This window comes from Delphinapterus leucas, chromosome 3 (genome assembly GCF_059928025.1).
Source record: "Delphinapterus leucas isolate spDelLeu-1000000601 "Yukka" chromosome 3, BTC_Dleu_Yukka2, whole genome shotgun sequence".
In the NCBI taxonomy this organism is placed as follows: Eukaryota; Metazoa; Chordata; class Mammalia; order Artiodactyla; family Monodontidae; genus Delphinapterus; species Delphinapterus leucas.
The window spans coordinates 128,613,946-128,632,015 of NC_143131.1; the positions used below are offsets into that span (position 1 = coordinate 128,613,946).

At 41.6% G+C, this 18,070-nt stretch overlaps 1 protein-coding gene across 1 annotated transcript in view; it reads right to left on the reverse strand.

Moving 5' to 3' along the window:
• Nucleotides 1–25: 25 nt before the first annotated feature.
• SLC36A3 (solute carrier family 36 member 3) overlaps nt 26–18,070 on the reverse strand; it is a 47,541-nt gene continuing 29,496 nt past the window's right edge. The window contains exons 9-10 of the mRNA XM_022590187.3: nt 14,165–14,334; nt 26–11,175 (exon numbers count right to left, since the gene is read on the reverse strand). Of these exons, the coding sequence (XP_022445895.1) occupies nt 10,907–11,175; nt 14,165–14,334 (439 nt within the window). The 3' untranslated portion in view covers nt 26–10,906. The remainder of the gene's footprint in view (nt 11,176–14,164; nt 14,335–18,070) is intronic.

The following is an 18,070-nucleotide window of genomic DNA, read 5'->3' on the forward strand; positions in this document are numbered from 1 at the left end:
CTTCCCTCTTGCGTCTCCCTCCCTCCCACCCTCCCTCTCCCACCCTCCCTCTCCCACCCCTCTAGGTGGTCACAAAGCACCAAGCTGATCTCCCTGTGCTGTGCAGCTGCTTCCCACTAGCTATCTATTTTACATTTGGTAGAGTATATATGTCCATGCCACTCTCTCACTTCGTCCCAGCTTACCCTTCCCCCTCCCTGTGTCCTCAAGTCCATTCTCTACGTCTGCGTCTTTATTCCTGTCCTGCCCCTAGGTTCTTCAGAACCTTTTTTTTATTTTTAGATTCCATATATATGTGTTAGCATATGGTATTTGTTTTTCTCTTTCTGACTGACTTCACTGTATGACAGACTCTAGGTCCATCCACCTCACTACAAATAACTCAATTTCATTTCTTTTTATGGCTGAGTAATATTCCATTGTATATATGTGCCACATCTTCTTTATCCATTCATCTGTTGATGGACACTTAGGTTGCTTCCATGTCCTGGCGATTGTAAATAGAGCTGCAGTGAACATTGTGGTACATGTCTGTTTTTGAATTATGTTTTTCTCAGGGTATATGCCCAGTAGTGGGGTTGCTGTGTTGTATGGTAGTTCTATTTTTAGTTTTTAAAGGAACTTCCTTACTGTTCTCCATAGTGGTTGTGTCAATTTACATTCTCACCAACAGTGCAAGAGGGTTCCCTTTTCTCCACACCCTCTCCAGCATTTATTGTTTGTAGATTTTTTGATGATGCCCATTCTGACTGGAGTGACATCTCGGGATTTCCGGAGCTTGTTTTCTGGGCTGTTTCTGCCAGAAGAGTTTGTGGCAGTTGGACAGGTGAGCTGAGGCGATGCCAGGGACTGACTCTTCTGTTTCTGTCTCCTGTGCTGCTTGTTATCTCAGCTTCATTCTGTCTCATCACCATCCAGCTTCCTTGGTTGTTTTTTTGCCTTCCCATCGCACTGTGACCTCTCCAGCCCTTTTATTCCCCCTCCTGGATCTTTGAGTTGAGCATTATTCTCCCAGTTGCGTCCTTGCACGGAAGGAAGCTCGATAGTTCGGTTAGTCTTTGTGTGCCATGCCATGCTCTCGGCTCAGATGCTCCTCCATGTCTTGGTGGGGGGCAGTGAGAGGTTGTGTGGGGAGATGGTGAGAATCTCAAATCACAGGGAAAAGTGAACTTTTTAATAAATGGTGCTGAGCCAAATGGAAAGCCATTTGGAGAAAGTTGAAATTAGATCTATACTTAATGCCATATGCAAGAATAAACTCCAAGTGAATCCAGGGTCTAAGTGTTAAAAATGAAACCATACAAATACTAAAAGGAAACGTGGGTGAAACATCCAGAGGCAATAAAGACTGATACATTTGACTACATATGAAAAAAAATTGCTTGGCAAGAAACACCAGTCAAAAGACTGGAAGAAAATATTTACAGCACATATCATAGATAAAAGGTTAATAATATTCCTACTATAAAGAATTGTCGGGGCTTCCCTGGTGGCGCAGTGGTTGAGAATCTGCCTGCTAATGCAGGGGACACGGGTTCAAGCCCTGGTCTGGGAAGATCCCACGTGCCGCGGAACAACTAGGCCCGTGAGCCACAACTACTGAGCCTGTGCATCTGGAGCCTGTGCTCCGCAACAAGAGAGGCCGCGATAGTGAGAGGCCCGTGCGCCGCGATGAAGAGTGGCCCCTGCTTGCCACAACTAGAGAAAGCCCTCGCACAGAAACGAAGACCCAACACAGCAAAAATAAATAAACTCCTACCCACCCCCAAAAAAAAAAGAATTGTCAAGGGATCAAAAACCTGATAGAAAAACTGGGAAAAGAATTGAACAGACAAACTCTCACACAAAGGTATAAAAATGACCCTTAAACATGAAAAAAAATGTTGAAACTCACTTCAAGGTCAGAAAAATGTAAATTGAAACAATATTGACATAACATTTGTCATTTCTTGGGTTGGTAAAAAATAAGTACACCACCACAACCCACCAGGCAAGGCTGTGTGGAAACAGGTCCTCTCATACACAGCTGGTAGGAATGCAAACTGATTCAGTCCTTGAGGGGAATTTGTCAGTGTTACTTGTCATGTAAGAAAAGAGTGTAAGAAAAATAGACGTGTGTCTGCTCATTTGTACATAAGGAAAAATGAGCCAGGAACTAATGAATTGCTTATTTACAGAGAGTGGAAAGAAGAGGGAAATGATAACAGTTTATAAAGGATGAAGAGGATGGGATGCTTCTGAGTATATCTTTTTGTGTTTCTGACTCTTAGAACCATATAATGTTTCTGATTCCCAAATCATGATTAAAATCAACCAGGAGATAAGGGAAATTTAACATGGAATACAAACTAACAAAACCTATTTCAAATGAAAACCCATTTCAAATAATACAACCACACTGAAGTGGGTGGGGAAAAAATAAAATTACAGTATTTTGATGGGATACTATAAAGCAACAGAAAAAAGGAACTGCACACAAATACTGAATGTACTCTAATTAGTCAATTAGTTTTTTCACAGGAGTAGCAGTTAGCAATTTTGAAAGTATTTCATGTGTATATTAGGATTGAGAAAATGAATAAGTATATTATGGACACTGAGAGCATAGGGGCATATTGAAAGGACACAGGAACCAACCTGAGCTCTCAGTGGCCAAATCTTGGACAACTTGAGCAAGAAAAGAAATATTGACAGTAATGGGTTATAATCCATTGAATAAACATCCTTGAGTCCATACACAACAGAATCCCAATTAAATGTAGAAGAAATGGCAAAAATGGGGAAAAAAACGTCATTAGGCAAATGCCATTGTAAGAATTGTTGCAGACCAGAAACATCTAAGTGTGCTAAAATTACTGGATAAACGTATGATGAGAAACAGGATTTTGCATGGTCTCAAGATATCTCCTTACAGGATACAATTACAAAGGGGAAAAATATAGTGGAGAAACCTGGCAGACACCACTTAACCAACTGATCAAACTTAACATCACCAGTAAGACATACTGACATCGTGCGCTTCCCAATATGGTGCACTGATAAAGGACACTGACACTTCTCTGGTATTGCCCAAAACGTATAATCTCAATTTCATCACAAGAAAGATCACACATGGAGAACAGTATGGAGGTTCCTTAAAGAACTACAAATAGAACTACCATATGACCCAGCAATCCCACCATTGGGCATATACCCTGAGAAAACCATAATTCAAAAAGAGTCATGTACCAAAATGTTCATTGCAGCTCTATTTACAATAGCCTGGCAATGGAAACAACCTAAGGGTCCATCATCAGATGAATGAATAAAGAAGATGTGGCACATATATACAATGGAATATTACTCAGCCATAAAAAGAAACGCAATTGAGCTTTTTGTAGTGAGGTGGATAGACCTAGAGTCTGTCATACAGAGTGAAGTAAGTCAGAAAGAGAAAGACAAATACCGTATGCTAACACATATATATGGAATTTAAGAAAAAAAATGTCATGAAGAACCTAGGGGTAAGACAGGAATAAAGCCACAGACCTACTAGAGAATGGACTTGAGGATATGGGGAGGGGGAAGGGTAAGCTGTGACAAAGCGAGAGAGAGGCATGGACATATATACACTACCAAACGTAAAACAGATAGCTAGTGGGAAGCAGTCGCATAGCACAGGGAGATCCGCTCAGTGCTTTGTGACCACCTAGAGGGGTGGGATAGGGAGGGTGGGAGGGAGGGAGACGCAAGAGGGAAGAGATATGGGAACATATGTATATGTATAACTGATTCACTTTGTTATAAAGCAGAAACTAACACACCATTGTAAAGCAATTATACTCCAATAAAGATGTAAAAAAAAAAAAGAAAGATCACACAAACCTAAATTGAGAAACAATACAAAATAACTGGCTAGTTGTCTTCAAAAGCATCAGGGCCATGAACAGTAAGGGAAGACTGAGGAACAGTCACAGATTAGAAGAGAATATAGAAATTGTGAGAACTTGGATTGGATGCTGGATTAGAAAAAGGACCAGAAATAGGATTTCACCAGTGTTAATTACTTAGTTTTGATCACTGTGCTCTGTTTGGGTAAGATGTTAACATTATTGAAAGCTAGGTGAAGGGTATATGGGGACTCTATTATTTTTGCCACTTTAAAGTTTTTTCAAAATAAAAAGTTGTAGGGAAGCAAGAACTACAATCCTGCAGCCTGTGGAACAAAAACCACATTCACAGAAAGGTAGACAAGATGAAAAGGCAGAGGGCTATGTACCAGATGAAGGAACAAGATAAAACCCCAGAAAAACAACTACATGAAGTAGAGATAGGCAACCTTCCAGAAAAAGAATTCAGAATAATGATAGTGAAGATGATCCAGGACCTCAGAAAAGGAATGGAGGCAAAGATCGAGAAGATGCAAGAAATGTTTAACAAAGACCTAGAAGAATTAAAGAACAAACAAACAGAGATGACCAATACAATAACTGAAATGAAAAATACACTACAAGGAATCAATAGCAGAATAACTGAGGCAGAAAAACACATAAGTGACCGGGAAGACAGAAGGGTGGAATTCACTGCTGCGGAACAGAATAAAGAAAAAAGAACGAAAAGAAATGAAGACAGCCTAAGAGACTTCTGGGACAACATTAAACACAACAACATTCGCATTACAGGGGTCCCAGAAGGAGAAGAGAGAGAGGAAGGACCCAAGAAAATATTTGAAGAGATTATAGTCAAAAACTTCCTTAACATGGGAAAGGAAATAGCCACCCAAGTCCAGGAAGCGCAGAGAGTCCCATACAGGATAAACCCAAGGAGAAACACGCCAAGACACATAGTAATCAAATTGGCAAAAATTAAAGGCAAAGAAAAATTATTGAAAGCAGCAAGGGAAAAATAACATACAAGGGAACTCCCATAAGGTTAACAGCTGATTTCTCCGCAGAAACTCTACAAGCCAGAAGGGAGTGGCATGATATACTTAAAGTGATGAAAGGGAAGAACCTACAACCAAGATTGCTCTACCCGTCAAGGATCTCATTCAGATTCCATGGAGAAATCAAAAGCTTTACAGACAAGCAAAAGCTAAGAGAATTCAGCACCGCCAAACCAGCTCTACAACAAATGCTAAACGAACTTCTCTAAGTGGGAAACACAAGAGAAGAAAAGGACCTATAAAAACAAACCCAAAACAATTAAGAAAATGGTCATAGGAACATACATATCGATAATTACCTTAAATGTGAATGGATTAAATGCTCCAACCAAAAGACACAGGCTTGCTGAATGGATACAAAAACAAGACCCATCTATATGCTGTCTACAAGAGACCCACTTCAGACCTAGGGACACATACAGACTGAAAGTGAGGGGATGAAAAAAGATATTCCATGCAAATGTAAATCAAAAGAAAGCTGGAGTAGCTATACTCATATCAGACAAAATAGACTTTAGAATAAAGAAGATTACAAGAGACAAGGAAGAACACTACATAATGATCAAGGGATCAATCCAAGAAGAAGATATAACAACTATAAATATTTATGCACCCAACATAGAAGTACCTCAATACATAAGGCAACTGCTAACAGCTATAAAAGAGGAAATTGACAGTAACACAATAATAGTGGGAGACTTTAACTCCTTACTTACACCAATGGACAGATCATCCAAAATGAAAATAAATAAGGAAACAGAAGCTTTAAATGACACAATAGACCAGATAGATTTAATTGATATTTACAGGACATTCCATCCAAAAACAGCAGATTACACTTTCTTGTCAAGTGCGCACAGAACATTCTCCAGGATAGATCACATCTTGGGTCACAAATCAAGCCTCAGTAAATTTAAGAAAACTGAAATCATATCAAGCATCTTTTCTGACCACAACGCTATGAGATTAGAAATGAATTACAGGGAAAAAAACGTAAAAAACACAAACACATGGAGGCTAAACAATACGTTACTAAATAACCAAGAGATCACTGAAGAAATCAAAGAGGAAATCAAAAAATATCTAGAGACAAATGACAATGAAAACACGACGATCCAAAACCTATGGGACGCAGCAAAAGCAGTTCTAAAAGGGAAGTTTATAGCTATACAAGCCTACCTCATGAAACAAAAAAAATCTCAAATAAACAATCTAGCCTTACACCTAAAGGAACTAGAGAAAGAAGAACAAACAAAACCCAAAGTTAGCAGAAAGAAAGAAATCATAAAGATCAGAGCAGAAATAAATGAAATAGAAACAAAGAAAACAATAGCACAGATCAATAAAACTAAAAGCTGGTTCTCTGAGAAGATAAACAAAATTGATACACCTTTAGCCAGACTCATCAAGAAAAAGAGGGAGAGGACTCAATTCAATAAAATTAGAAATGAAAAAGGAGAAGTTACAACAGACACCGCAGAAATACAAAGCATCCTAAGAGACTACTACAAGCAACTCTATGCCAATAAAATGGACAACCTGGAAGAAATGGACAAATTCTTAGAAAGGTATAACCTTCCAAGACTGAACCAGGAAGAAATAGAAAATATGAACAGACCAATCACAAGTAATGTAATTGAAACTGTGATTAAAAATCTTCCAAAAAACAAAAGTCCAGGACCAGATGGCTTCACAGGTGAATTCAATCAAACATTTAGAGAAGAGCTAACACCCATCCTTCTCAAACTCTTCCAAAAAATTGCAGAGGAAGGAACACTCCCAAACTCATTCTATGACGCCACCATTACCCTGATATCAAAACCAGACAAAGATACTACAAAAAAAGAAAATTACAGACCAATATCACCGATGAATATAGATGCAAAAATCCTCAACAAAATACTAGCAAACAGAATCCAACAACACATTAAAAGGATCATACACCATGATCAAGTGGGATTTATCCCAGGGATGCAAGGATTCTTCAATATACACAAATCAATCAATGTGATACACCATATTAACAACCTGAAGAATAAAAACTATATGATTGTGCTTCCCTGGTGGTGCAGTGGTTGAGAGTCCGCCTGCCGATGCAGGGGACATGGGTTCGTGCCCTGGTCCGGGAAGATCCCACGTGCCGCGGAGCGGCTGGGCCCATGAGCCATGGCCGCTGAGCCTGCGCATCTGGAGCCTGTGCTCCGCAACGAGAGAGGCCACAACAGTGAGAGGCCCACGTAACGCAAAAAAAACCAAAACAAAACTATATGATCATCTCAATAGATGCAGAAAAAGCTTTTGACAAAATTCAACACCCATTTATGATAAAAACTCTCCAGAAAGTGGGCATAGAGGGAACCTACCTCAACATAATAAAGGCCATATATGACAAACCCACAGCAAACATTATTCTCAATGGTGAAAAACTGAAAGCATTTCCTCTAAGATCAGGAACAAGACAAGGATGTCCACTCTCACCACTATTATTCAACATAGTTTTGGAAGTCCTAGCCAAAACTGTCACTGTTTGCAGATGACATGATACTATACAAAGAGAATCCTAAAAATGCCACCAGAAAACTACTAGAGCTAATCAATGAATTTGGTGAAGTTGCAGGATACAGAATTAATGCACAGAAATCTCTTGCATTCCTATACACTGATGATGAAAAATCTGAAAGAGAAATTAAGGGAACACTCCCATTTACCATTGCAACAAAAAGAATAAAATACCTAGGAATAAACCTACCGAAGGAGACAAAAGACCTGTATGCAGAAAACTATAAGACACTGATGAAGGAAATTAAAGATGATACCAACAGATGGAGAGATATACCATGTTCTTGGATTGGAAGAATCAATATTGTGAAAATGACTATACTACACAAAGCAATCTATAGATTCAATGCAATCCCTATCAAATTACCAATGGCATTTTTTATGGAACTAGAACAAAAAAATCTTAAAATTTGTAATGGAGACACAAACGACCCCCCCAAAAAAATAAAAAATAAAATAAATAAAAAGTTGTAAAAATATACTGCTGAAGTTTTTCTATGACAACTGAGGAGTGTTACGAAATAGAAGCTTATCGGGAATGGCAGAGCCTGGGTCAGTGGGTGAAGTCAGGGAGGGTTTTCCTGAGGAAGTGATAACTGAGATCTGACAAATGAGTAGGAATTAAGTAGGTAGAGAGAGGGGGAAAAGAGTTCAAAGTGGAGGGAATAGCATATGCCGAGGCCCTGCAGGAAGGAGGAGCTGCTTTTTGGAAACTGGACAAAGGCTGGTGCGGATGGAGAGAAAAGGTGCTATTCGTGCCAGAAGAAGCAAGAGAGGTGGGGAAGGACCAGATCACAGGGCCTGTCGTTCACGTGTGAATCTCCCTGACCGGCAAGTCCAACTTCTTAAGTTATGGTCCACCTGAAAATTTTCCCTTAAGAAAATTTTCAGTGCAATATCATAGCAGTGCAATTTCACTTCCAAGTGGTGTCAGATGCCAGGGAGAGGTTCTGTGCTCCCCCGGCCCCCTTTTTATAACATTAGAGCTCAGAGCTCAGGGAATTGCTTGAGGCGCTCCTTCGTGGGTTTGAGTCAGGCACTGTCTGGACATTGTTTGCTAGTCACAAATCTTGTGAATCTTTATAGAGTTCTCTGTCAGTTTCATTCTCAGGGTCATGGTGGCTTATACGCCACTCATGTCACTTGTGTCCACTTGGTAGCCAACTCTTAATGCCTCAGTTTCTCACGGGCAACTTCTGCTGCCACCCCCAAGCAGGGCTTGTGTTGCTTAGCAATCTCAACTCTCTCATTCCTCTTTCTTTCGATGGGTTGTTGAAGATCCGAATTCAGCCTCTCCTTAAAGTGATTTTGTATATCATTCCCCTCAATGCCCCAACCACAGTCCATCTCGGTCATGTTGAGACAGATCATGCTCGTGGAGCCCAGAAATGCAGTGGGAGATGATTCTGAAGGTTCTGGGGGTCAGGAATCCCCCTACAGCCTCTGTATCCTCCCAGACATCTCTATTCCAACTACCAGGTCCCAGTTTTTGCCAAAGAAGCACATGGCAGCAGAAAATTCAGTATACACTGATGAAACTGGAAAGGCCAATTTGCGTCCTGTCAGTGCTGGCTGCAGTCAGTAAATGTGTTCTGTACCAGTCATATGGTGGCCTGGGTTTCCTTGTCTGGTAGCTTACCTCCCTCACCTGATTTTGCATATTGCCCCATTCTGCATTCAACCCTTAGTGCCAGGGTTGGCTATCCACCATCTGCAGATTGTTCAATGCCACAAGAAGCAAATATTCTTGCCTTCCTTTTTCCAGAGGTTCTTTTGCAACCCAGGGTCTATTTGTTTCATTGGGTTTGTGATTGCATTGTAAAAGTTCCCTACTATTCCTAGTTGCCAAGAGTTTTATTCTAGGAATAGACATTAGATTTTGCCAAATGCTTTTCTGTATATATTGAGATGATCATATATTTTTCTCTTTTTAGTTTGTTAATATGGTGAATTACATTGATTATATTGATTTGCTAAAATTTTGTTTAGAATTTTTACATCTATGTCCATGAAGGATTTTGGTTTGTAGCTCTATTTTCTTGTAATGTCTTTGCCTTATTTTGGTTCACAGAGTGTTTTAAACCAGTTTTTTTTTTTCCACCGATAAATCACAAATATATTTGCATATCAATAGGTGCATTTTTGCAGTGTTTGGGGTCATCACAGAATTCTATTCTGGATGAATCATAATTTAACTTAATGTTGGATATTTGTTTCCAACATAAATAATGCATACATTTTTGCAAACATAAAAGATTCTTAGGATAAACTCCCAGAAGTGAAATTGGGTCAGAGGGCTATGCATTTTAAAACTTATCTATTATAAAAATTGTCCTTCAGAAAAGCCATAAAAATGTATTCTGCCATCTGCAGAGTATAAGATTGTTTTTCCAAACCCTTACCAAAACTAAGTATTATTTTTCAAAAGGTCAGTGGTCCTTGCACATGATGAAATCCTTTCCCTCACACAAACCGCTCATCCCCTTTAGCCTAAATCAGCTCTAAGTGGTCTTAAGATATCCGAGAAGGTGGGGGTCGGGTGGGGGGAGAGAGAAAAAGAAAGAGAGAGAGAGGTGATGTCCTTCTCAGTAGGGAGGTCACCATAATGAAAGATTGCTAAGAAATATGTTTTTATCCCTTAACCTACTTCTGGTATGCCTGTGTCTCCAGGGCAACAGGGTAACTTGCTGACAGAAAACCCTTCAATTTTCACACATGTGTTAAAGGATAAATTCATTTCTTTTCTTTTCTTTTTTTCTTTTTTTTTCACTTTCAGAATGTCAGAGCTGGAAGAGCCTGTAACAGCCAATTAATCCAATCCTTCAATTCATAGAATGGGAAAGTGAGATGGACAGGGAGAGAAACTTGCCGGAGATCCCATAGGATAAAAATTAAAAAAAAAAAAAAAAGATGCCATAGGAAATCAGTGTCAGAGCTATTGGGTACAAAAATTACTGCTAAGTACTATTTTTGTTCTGTGACTCTTCCACTTAGAACCATACCTAAATAGAAACTCCTCTTCCCCCAACATACACTTTTCTAAACCTGATGCTTTAAGGGTAGTTACTGCAGAATAGAGAAAACAATTCCTTTTGCATTTATATTTTTGCTTGGTCTCTGTTTCCAGGGATATCATGGGCAAATGGCATCCTTTTTCCCATTAAATGAGGCTGATAATACAAACGGTTGAATGTGGTTTTGGTTCGGAGGTACAAAAGGCCTCCAGAGAAATCCAAAAACCAGAAAAGACATAGCCTGAGAGGTATCAGTACTGACTTGTGTCACCTACATTTCTCTTGGAAAGATAAAGAAGCCACTAATTAATACAGAGATGTTGGGGTTTGATGAATGTATATAACATCCACGATAGAAGTCAAATTGGGGATGGGAGTAAGGGAGAACTATCAGAATAAAAATAGATAATTATGCATAGACAGCTGTGGAGTTGGCTATGGAATAGTTGCTGGGTTGGATCAACTCATAGAGGGCTTGGTATGTTCCAAATACACACCCCAAAAGGCCCAGGATGCTGATCATGATGTCCTTTGCAATGGTGACACAGCTCATGTCTTCAGGGTAAAAGGTGATGAGCTCCAGGAGGGGCGGGATGATGAGGGCCAGGGCACTGCTGCTCACAGAGCCCACCAGGGAGATGACCAGGTCCAGGCGGGGTATGAGGATGGCTGAGACACCTGCGGGGAAAAAAGAAGTTTAGAATTGCTGAACGTTCCTGCAGGAAGGGAGCCCAGAAACAAATCATTTCTTTGGAGACTTGTGCAATTCTACAGGTGCCCGACAGATCATTGGAGAGGTGGGAAAGGAGCCCATTGTGAACTGGAGCAGAACAGGCACTGTGGCTCTGGACTCCCACCTCTGTTTTAGCTGCCAAAACATGCTCTCCTTTTATGTTTTATCTATTGGGTTTTTCACATATAATATTTATTGAAAAGGATCCTCTACCACCTATCTATTATAACCTTGTCATCACAGAGCTGGGGAAATCTAGAGCTCTAGAGGGAATGGGTTGTGCCCAAGGTGACACAGAGCTGAGATGAGAAGCCACTGAAATGTCCAATCTAAGGCCCTTTCCACCCTACTAGGTTGCCTCTAATGTACGTGAAAGAACTTGATATACAGTAGGTGCTTGATAAATGCTTGACTCTTGCCCAGGCACTGCATCTACAGTGAATTTGTACTAATCTACACAATATAGTCGCTGTCTAGAAGCAAGGGTGGATAAACAATGAGAGATGGCTCTGCTGCTCTCAGACTCTCAACCACTGGTTTTCCTACTCTTAGAAGGAAACTGGTAATTAAGGAGGATATAAAACATGCAGACAGCATTAGGCGGCTCACTCACCATCTCTTCTCTTCCATAGACACTCTTAGATTTCCACCTTTTATACATACAATGAACATATAACATGGATTTTCGAGGGGAGTCCAATTTTGATATTTGAATGAATAAACATATAAATTATGTGAGTTAACTTTATACAGCCATATGATTTTCCTAGGAATAAATTAGGGAAAACCAGCTCTGGAAAGCACGCAGACTAGCTTTCTGGGTCTTGAAGAAAACATCACCTCTTTCTGAAATTGCTCCAGCACATCTAATCAGAGAACAAGAGAAACTCATAGACTCTCACAGTTGAGAATCCATCACCTCTCTGATGGGATGATCCTCGTCCACAGCTTTCCATTATCAGATATTTAATAAATTGCTTACTGGAGGAAGTACAGAGAAAATTCAGTGTCTGTTCTTTAGGAGAGCTCATGCAGACAGGGCAGAGAGAAGATATGCTCAAGGAAAGCTACAATGCACGGTGGACTGGAGGAGTGCTCTAGAAGGGTCAGATCTGGTCATGCTAACCCATTGCTGTGGGCCCTTCCCCACTGCCTGATCTCCTTAGCACAAGGTCCCTTAGGACTTGGGCCCTGCCAAATCCTCTGGCTTCGCGTCTTATCACTCCTTATGCTTTCAGTTCTCCAGAGAGGCCGTATGTAAGTACTTGCCTCCAATCTGTGCAGAGCCTGCTCACTGCACGTGGTACATTCTCCACTGCTCCACCTGCCTCCTAATTATCTTTTAGGTCTTAACTGAAATATCACTCCAGTGGCGAGGACTTCCTGACCTGGCCCAGGCTAAGTTATAGGACCTTCTCAGGTGCTCTTAGGGTAGCCTCTTCTTACAGTTTTAACTAACCTCTGGTACATCACTGTGTACCATCTTAACATTCATCACAGTGTGCTATAATTATTTGCCTGCATATATTTCCCACTCAAACTATAAGCCTCATGGGGGCAGGAGCCATGTCTTTTTCATGATTCATTATTGTATCCCTAGCACCTAGCACAATGTCAGGCACATAGTAGGTGTTCAACAAATGATTACTGAATGAAGGATAACAGAATTGACAGATGAATAAAAGAGGAAGAAGTGGTCATTCAGCACAGAACAGAAGCAGGACATGTCATTGAAAGTCAGCTGTCTCTAATGATGCCCTTTCCCTGATACCAAGTGGCCTGAACTACTCAGTGTTTCTCTTCAATGTACACCCTTCCTATTGGGAAAGATCTCAAAACAATGTATTTACAGGTTCCTGATGTCTTGGTACAGACTGGGAACTCTCTGTAACAACAAGTTGGTCTAACAACACCTTAGGCCAAGCTGTTTCTGCTTATAGAACTCCAGTTATGTGGAGTATAGCATCTGGTAGTATATTGTTCTGCTGGTCTGCTCCAAGATTTACACACTTTCTCCTGACCCTGAACTGAGATGGGATTCCCTCAACTGTAAACACTGACTCCTGGAGACTTTAAGATGAAATCTGCTCTCTCTCTTGCACAATAATCCCACAGGTGTTTGAGACCAGATATAGAATTTCCCCAAGCCTTTGCTTCTCCAGGCAAAACCTCCATAGTTCTTTCCCTCATTCTTCATGGGACACCTGTTTTGATCTTCTTTCTCTGAACATGCTTCAGAGAAAGAGTTTCCCAGCCCTGTTCACAATGTTTCCCAAACATCTACAATGGCACCTGTGTAGAATGAATGAGGTAATGAATGGATGAATGAATGGAAGGAAGCAGGAAGGAAGGAAGAAAGGGAGGGACGGAGGAAGGGAGGAGAAAATGACTTCCAAGACTGTAACAAATCAGCCCCTTGGGGTTTTTCTCTATAGTTAAACGCCACTTTAAGGAGACTTGACCTTAATTTATGATAGGAAGGAATATGGCACAATGGAAAACACAGACTTTGGTGCTACACAACCTGCATTCAAATCCCAGCTCTGTCGCTTAGCAGCTGTTTATGATGTTAGCATGTTACTTAATTTCCTGGGTCATAGTTCCTTCAATTGGTCATATTACATAGTTAGGCTGTCATGAGTCTTAGATAATGTCAGTGCTGTGCCTGACATATAGGAGGCATATAGGAATGAATAAATGACGCCTCTTTCTCCCTCAAACCAGTCAATGTATTCTTTCTATGTGTAGACAGTAGAGATTACTATAACATTTACTATGTGACAGTTCTGTTAAGCCCACTTTTCAGTTGGAAAGTTGCGGTTCCGGAAAGTGAAATATCTTGCTTGGCTAGTGGCCGAGCCAGTGATGGGGGTAGCTGTCAGTGTGGCTCCCGGCCACAGCTTTGGTCAAAGAGAGCCCTTTTATCTTACTCACAGGTCAGACAGACCAAGGCCGTGCGGACAGACAGGTCTGCAAACAGCACCCAGCTCTCTGACGCCTGGGAGATGACGACGGGGATGATGATCTCAGCTGGCACATGGAACTGGAGGGCATAAGTGAAGAAGATGCCGATGGAGTACATCAGCTTGACCGACTGGTACAACCTGCAGAGAGAGGGACAGCACGTGAAATTCGACGTGGCTCCTGGGCAGGGCCGCACAGGACTCATCCACTGCTTGGAAGCTGGGACTAGTTGAGTTATAGAATTGCCTAACTTCCACTGACTCAGCCTGACCCGCCACCAGAGCCACCTGGGAAGCTTATTAAAAGTGTACATTCTTGGAGATTCTCGTTCAATAGGCCTGTGGTTCAGGAATCTGTGCCTTTCTTTTTTTCTTTTACTTTTTAAAAAAGGTATACCTGTATGGAGTAAATTTCACAGTACAAAGGTCATACCAGGACTCCCTCCCACCTTTGATTCCCAGTCTCCAGTTCCTCTCTCCATAGGCAACTCTTCAAACAATTTTCTTGAAGCACTTCCAGCAATAGTGTAGATACAAACTTACACAGAATGTAGGTGTACACACACACACAGAAGCATCGTCTACACACCATTGATCTCTGCTTTTAGTCATTAAATATTTCTTAGAGGTTGTTCCCTATCAGTACACACAGATACATAGCTCTGGCTCTTCTATTTAACAGCTGCTTGATATTCCAATTGCATGGATATACTATAATTTTTTAACCAGTCTCCAATTAATGGATATTTAGATTATTCCTAGTCTTTTGCCAGTAAACAATGCAGTAAAGAATATGCTTGTACATATACCTATGCACATACAGTATACGACCCCAGAAGTAAAAATGTTGGGTGAAAGTATGTGATTTAGCATTTTGATAGCTCTCAGAAAACGGTACTATCATACAGTGTTGTAAATTAGTGCAGCCACTGTGGAAAACAGTATAGACGTTCCTCAAAAAACTAAAAACAAAACTACCATATGACCCAGCAGTTCTACTCCTGGGTATATAATTGAAAAAATAAATTAAAACACTAATTCAAAAAGATACATGTACCCCCATGTTCAACACAGTGTGTATATACATATATATATGTATGTTACACACACACACACACACACACACAGATACACACAATGGAATACTACTCAGCCCTAAACAAGAATGAAATTTTGCCATTTGCAAAAACATGGATGGACTTGGAGGGTATTATGTTAAGTGAAATAAGTCAGACAGAGAAAGACAAATACTGTATGATGTCACTTATATGTGGAATCTAAAAAATAAAACAAACTAATGAATATAACAAAACAGAAGCACATTCACAGATATAGAGAACCAACTAGTGATTACCAGTGGGGAGAGGGATGGGGGAGGGGCAAGATAGGGGTAGGGGATTAAGAGATACAAACTACTGTGTATAAAATAAATGAGCTAGAGGATATATTGTACAACACAGAGAATATAGCCAATATTTTATAATAACTATAAATGGAATATAATCTTTGAAAATTGTGAATCACTATGTTGTACACTTGAAACTTATATAATATTATACATCAACTATACCTCAATAAAAAGAAATAAAATAAAAAATAAAAGTTTGGGAGGCTTCCGGGAAGATGGCGGAAGAGTAAGACGCGGAGATCAACTTCCTCCCCACAGATACACCAGAAATACATCTACACGTGTAACAACTCCTACTGAACGCTGGCAGAAGACCTCAGACCTCCCAAAAGAAAAGAAACCCCCCACGTACCTGAGTAGGGCAAAAGAAAAACGAATAAACAGAGACAAAAGGATAGGGACGGGCCCTGCACCAGTGGGAGGGAGCTGTGAAGGAGGAAACGTTTCCATACACTAGAAGCCCCTTCGCGGGCGGAGACTGCGGGGGGCGGAGGGGGAAAGCTTCGGTGCCGCGGAGGAGAGCGCAGCAACAGGGGTGAAAAGCGGAGAGATTCCCGCACAGAGGATTGGTGCCGACCGGCACTCACCAGCCCGAGAGGCTTGTCTGCTCACCCGCCGGGTTGGGCGGGGCTGGGAGCTGAGGCTCCGTCTTCGGAAGGAGCGCCGGGAGAGGACTGGTGGCTTGAACACAACCTGCAGGGGGTTAGTGCGCCACGGCTGGCCGGGAGGTAGTACGGGGGAAAGTCTGGACCTGCAGAAGAGGCAAGAGACTTTTCCTTCCCTCTTTGTTTCCTGGTGCGCGAGGAGAGGGCATTAAGAGCACTGCTTAAAGGAGCTCCAGAGACTGGCGCAAGACGCGGCTAAAAGCGCGGACCCCAGAGACAGGCATGAGACGCTAAGGCTGCTGCTGCCACCACCAAGAAGCCTGTGTGCGAGCACAGGTCACTATCCACACCTCCCCTCCCAGGAACCTGTGCAGCCCGCCACTGCCAGGGTCCCGGGATCCAGGGACAACTTCCCCGGGAGAACGCACGGCGCGCCTCAGGCTGGTGCAACGTCATGCCGGCCTCTGCCGCCGCAGGCTCGCCCTGCACTCCGTGCCCTTTCGTCCCCCCCGGCCTGAGTGAGCCAGGGCCCCCGAATCAGCGGCTCCTTTAACCCCGTCCTGTCTGAGCAAAGAACAGAGGCCCTCCGGCTACCTACACGCCGAGGTGGGGCCAAATCCAAAGCTGAGCCCCTGGGAGCTGTGAGAACAAAGAAGAGAAAAGGAAATCTCTCCCAGCAACCTCAGAAGCAGCGGATTAAAGCTCCACAATCAATTTGATGTACCCTGCAGCTGTGGAATACATGAATAGACAACGAATCATCCCAAATTAAGGAGGTGGACTTTGAGAGCAAGATTTATGATTTTTCCCCCTTTTCCTTTTTTTGTGAGTGTGTATGTGTATGCTTCTGTGTGAGATTTTGTCTGTATAGCTTTGCTTCCACCATTTGTCCTACGGCCCTAACCGTCCGTTGTTTTTTGTTGTTGTTTTTGTTTTTCTCTTAATAATTATTTTTTTATTTTAATAACTTTATTATATTTTATCTTACTTTATTTTACTTTATCTTCTTTCTTTCTTTTTTTCCTTCCTTCCTTCCCTCCTTCCTTCCTTCCTGCCTCCCTCCCTCCCTCCTTCCTTCCTTCCTTTCTTTCTTTCTTTCTACTAATTCTTTCTTTCTACTTTTTATCCCTTTTATTCTGAGCCGTGTGGATGAAAGGCTCTCAGTGCTGCAGCCAGGAGTCAGTGCTGTGCCTCTGAGGTGGGAGAGCCAACTTCAGGACACTGGTCCACAAGAGACCTCCCAGCTCCACATAATATCAAACGGCAAAAATCTCCCAGAGATCTCCATCTCAACACCAGCACCCAGCTTCACTCAACGACCAGCAAGCTACAGTGCTAAACATCCTATGCCAAACAACTAGCAAGACAGGAACACAACCCCACCCATTAGCAGAGAGTCTGCGTAAAATCATAATAAGTCCACAGACACCCCAAAACACACCACCAGACATGGACCTGCCCACTAGAAAGACAAGATCCAGCCTCATCCACCAGAACACAGGCACTAGTCCCCTCCACCAGGAAGCCTACACAACCCACTGAACTAACCGTAGCCACTGGGGACAGACACTAAAAACAACGGGAACTACGAACCTGCAGCCTGCAAAAAGGAGACCCCAAACACAGTAAGATAAGCAAAATGAGAAGACAGAAAAACACACAGCAGATGAAGGAGCAAGATAAAAACCCACCAGACCTAACAAATGAAGAGGAAATAGGCAGTCTACCTGAAAAAGAATTCAGAATAATGATAGTAAAGATGATCCAAAATCTTGGAAACAGAATAGACAAAATGCAAGAAATATTTAACAAGGACCTAGAAGAACTAAAGAGGAAACAAACAATGATGAACAACACAATAAAT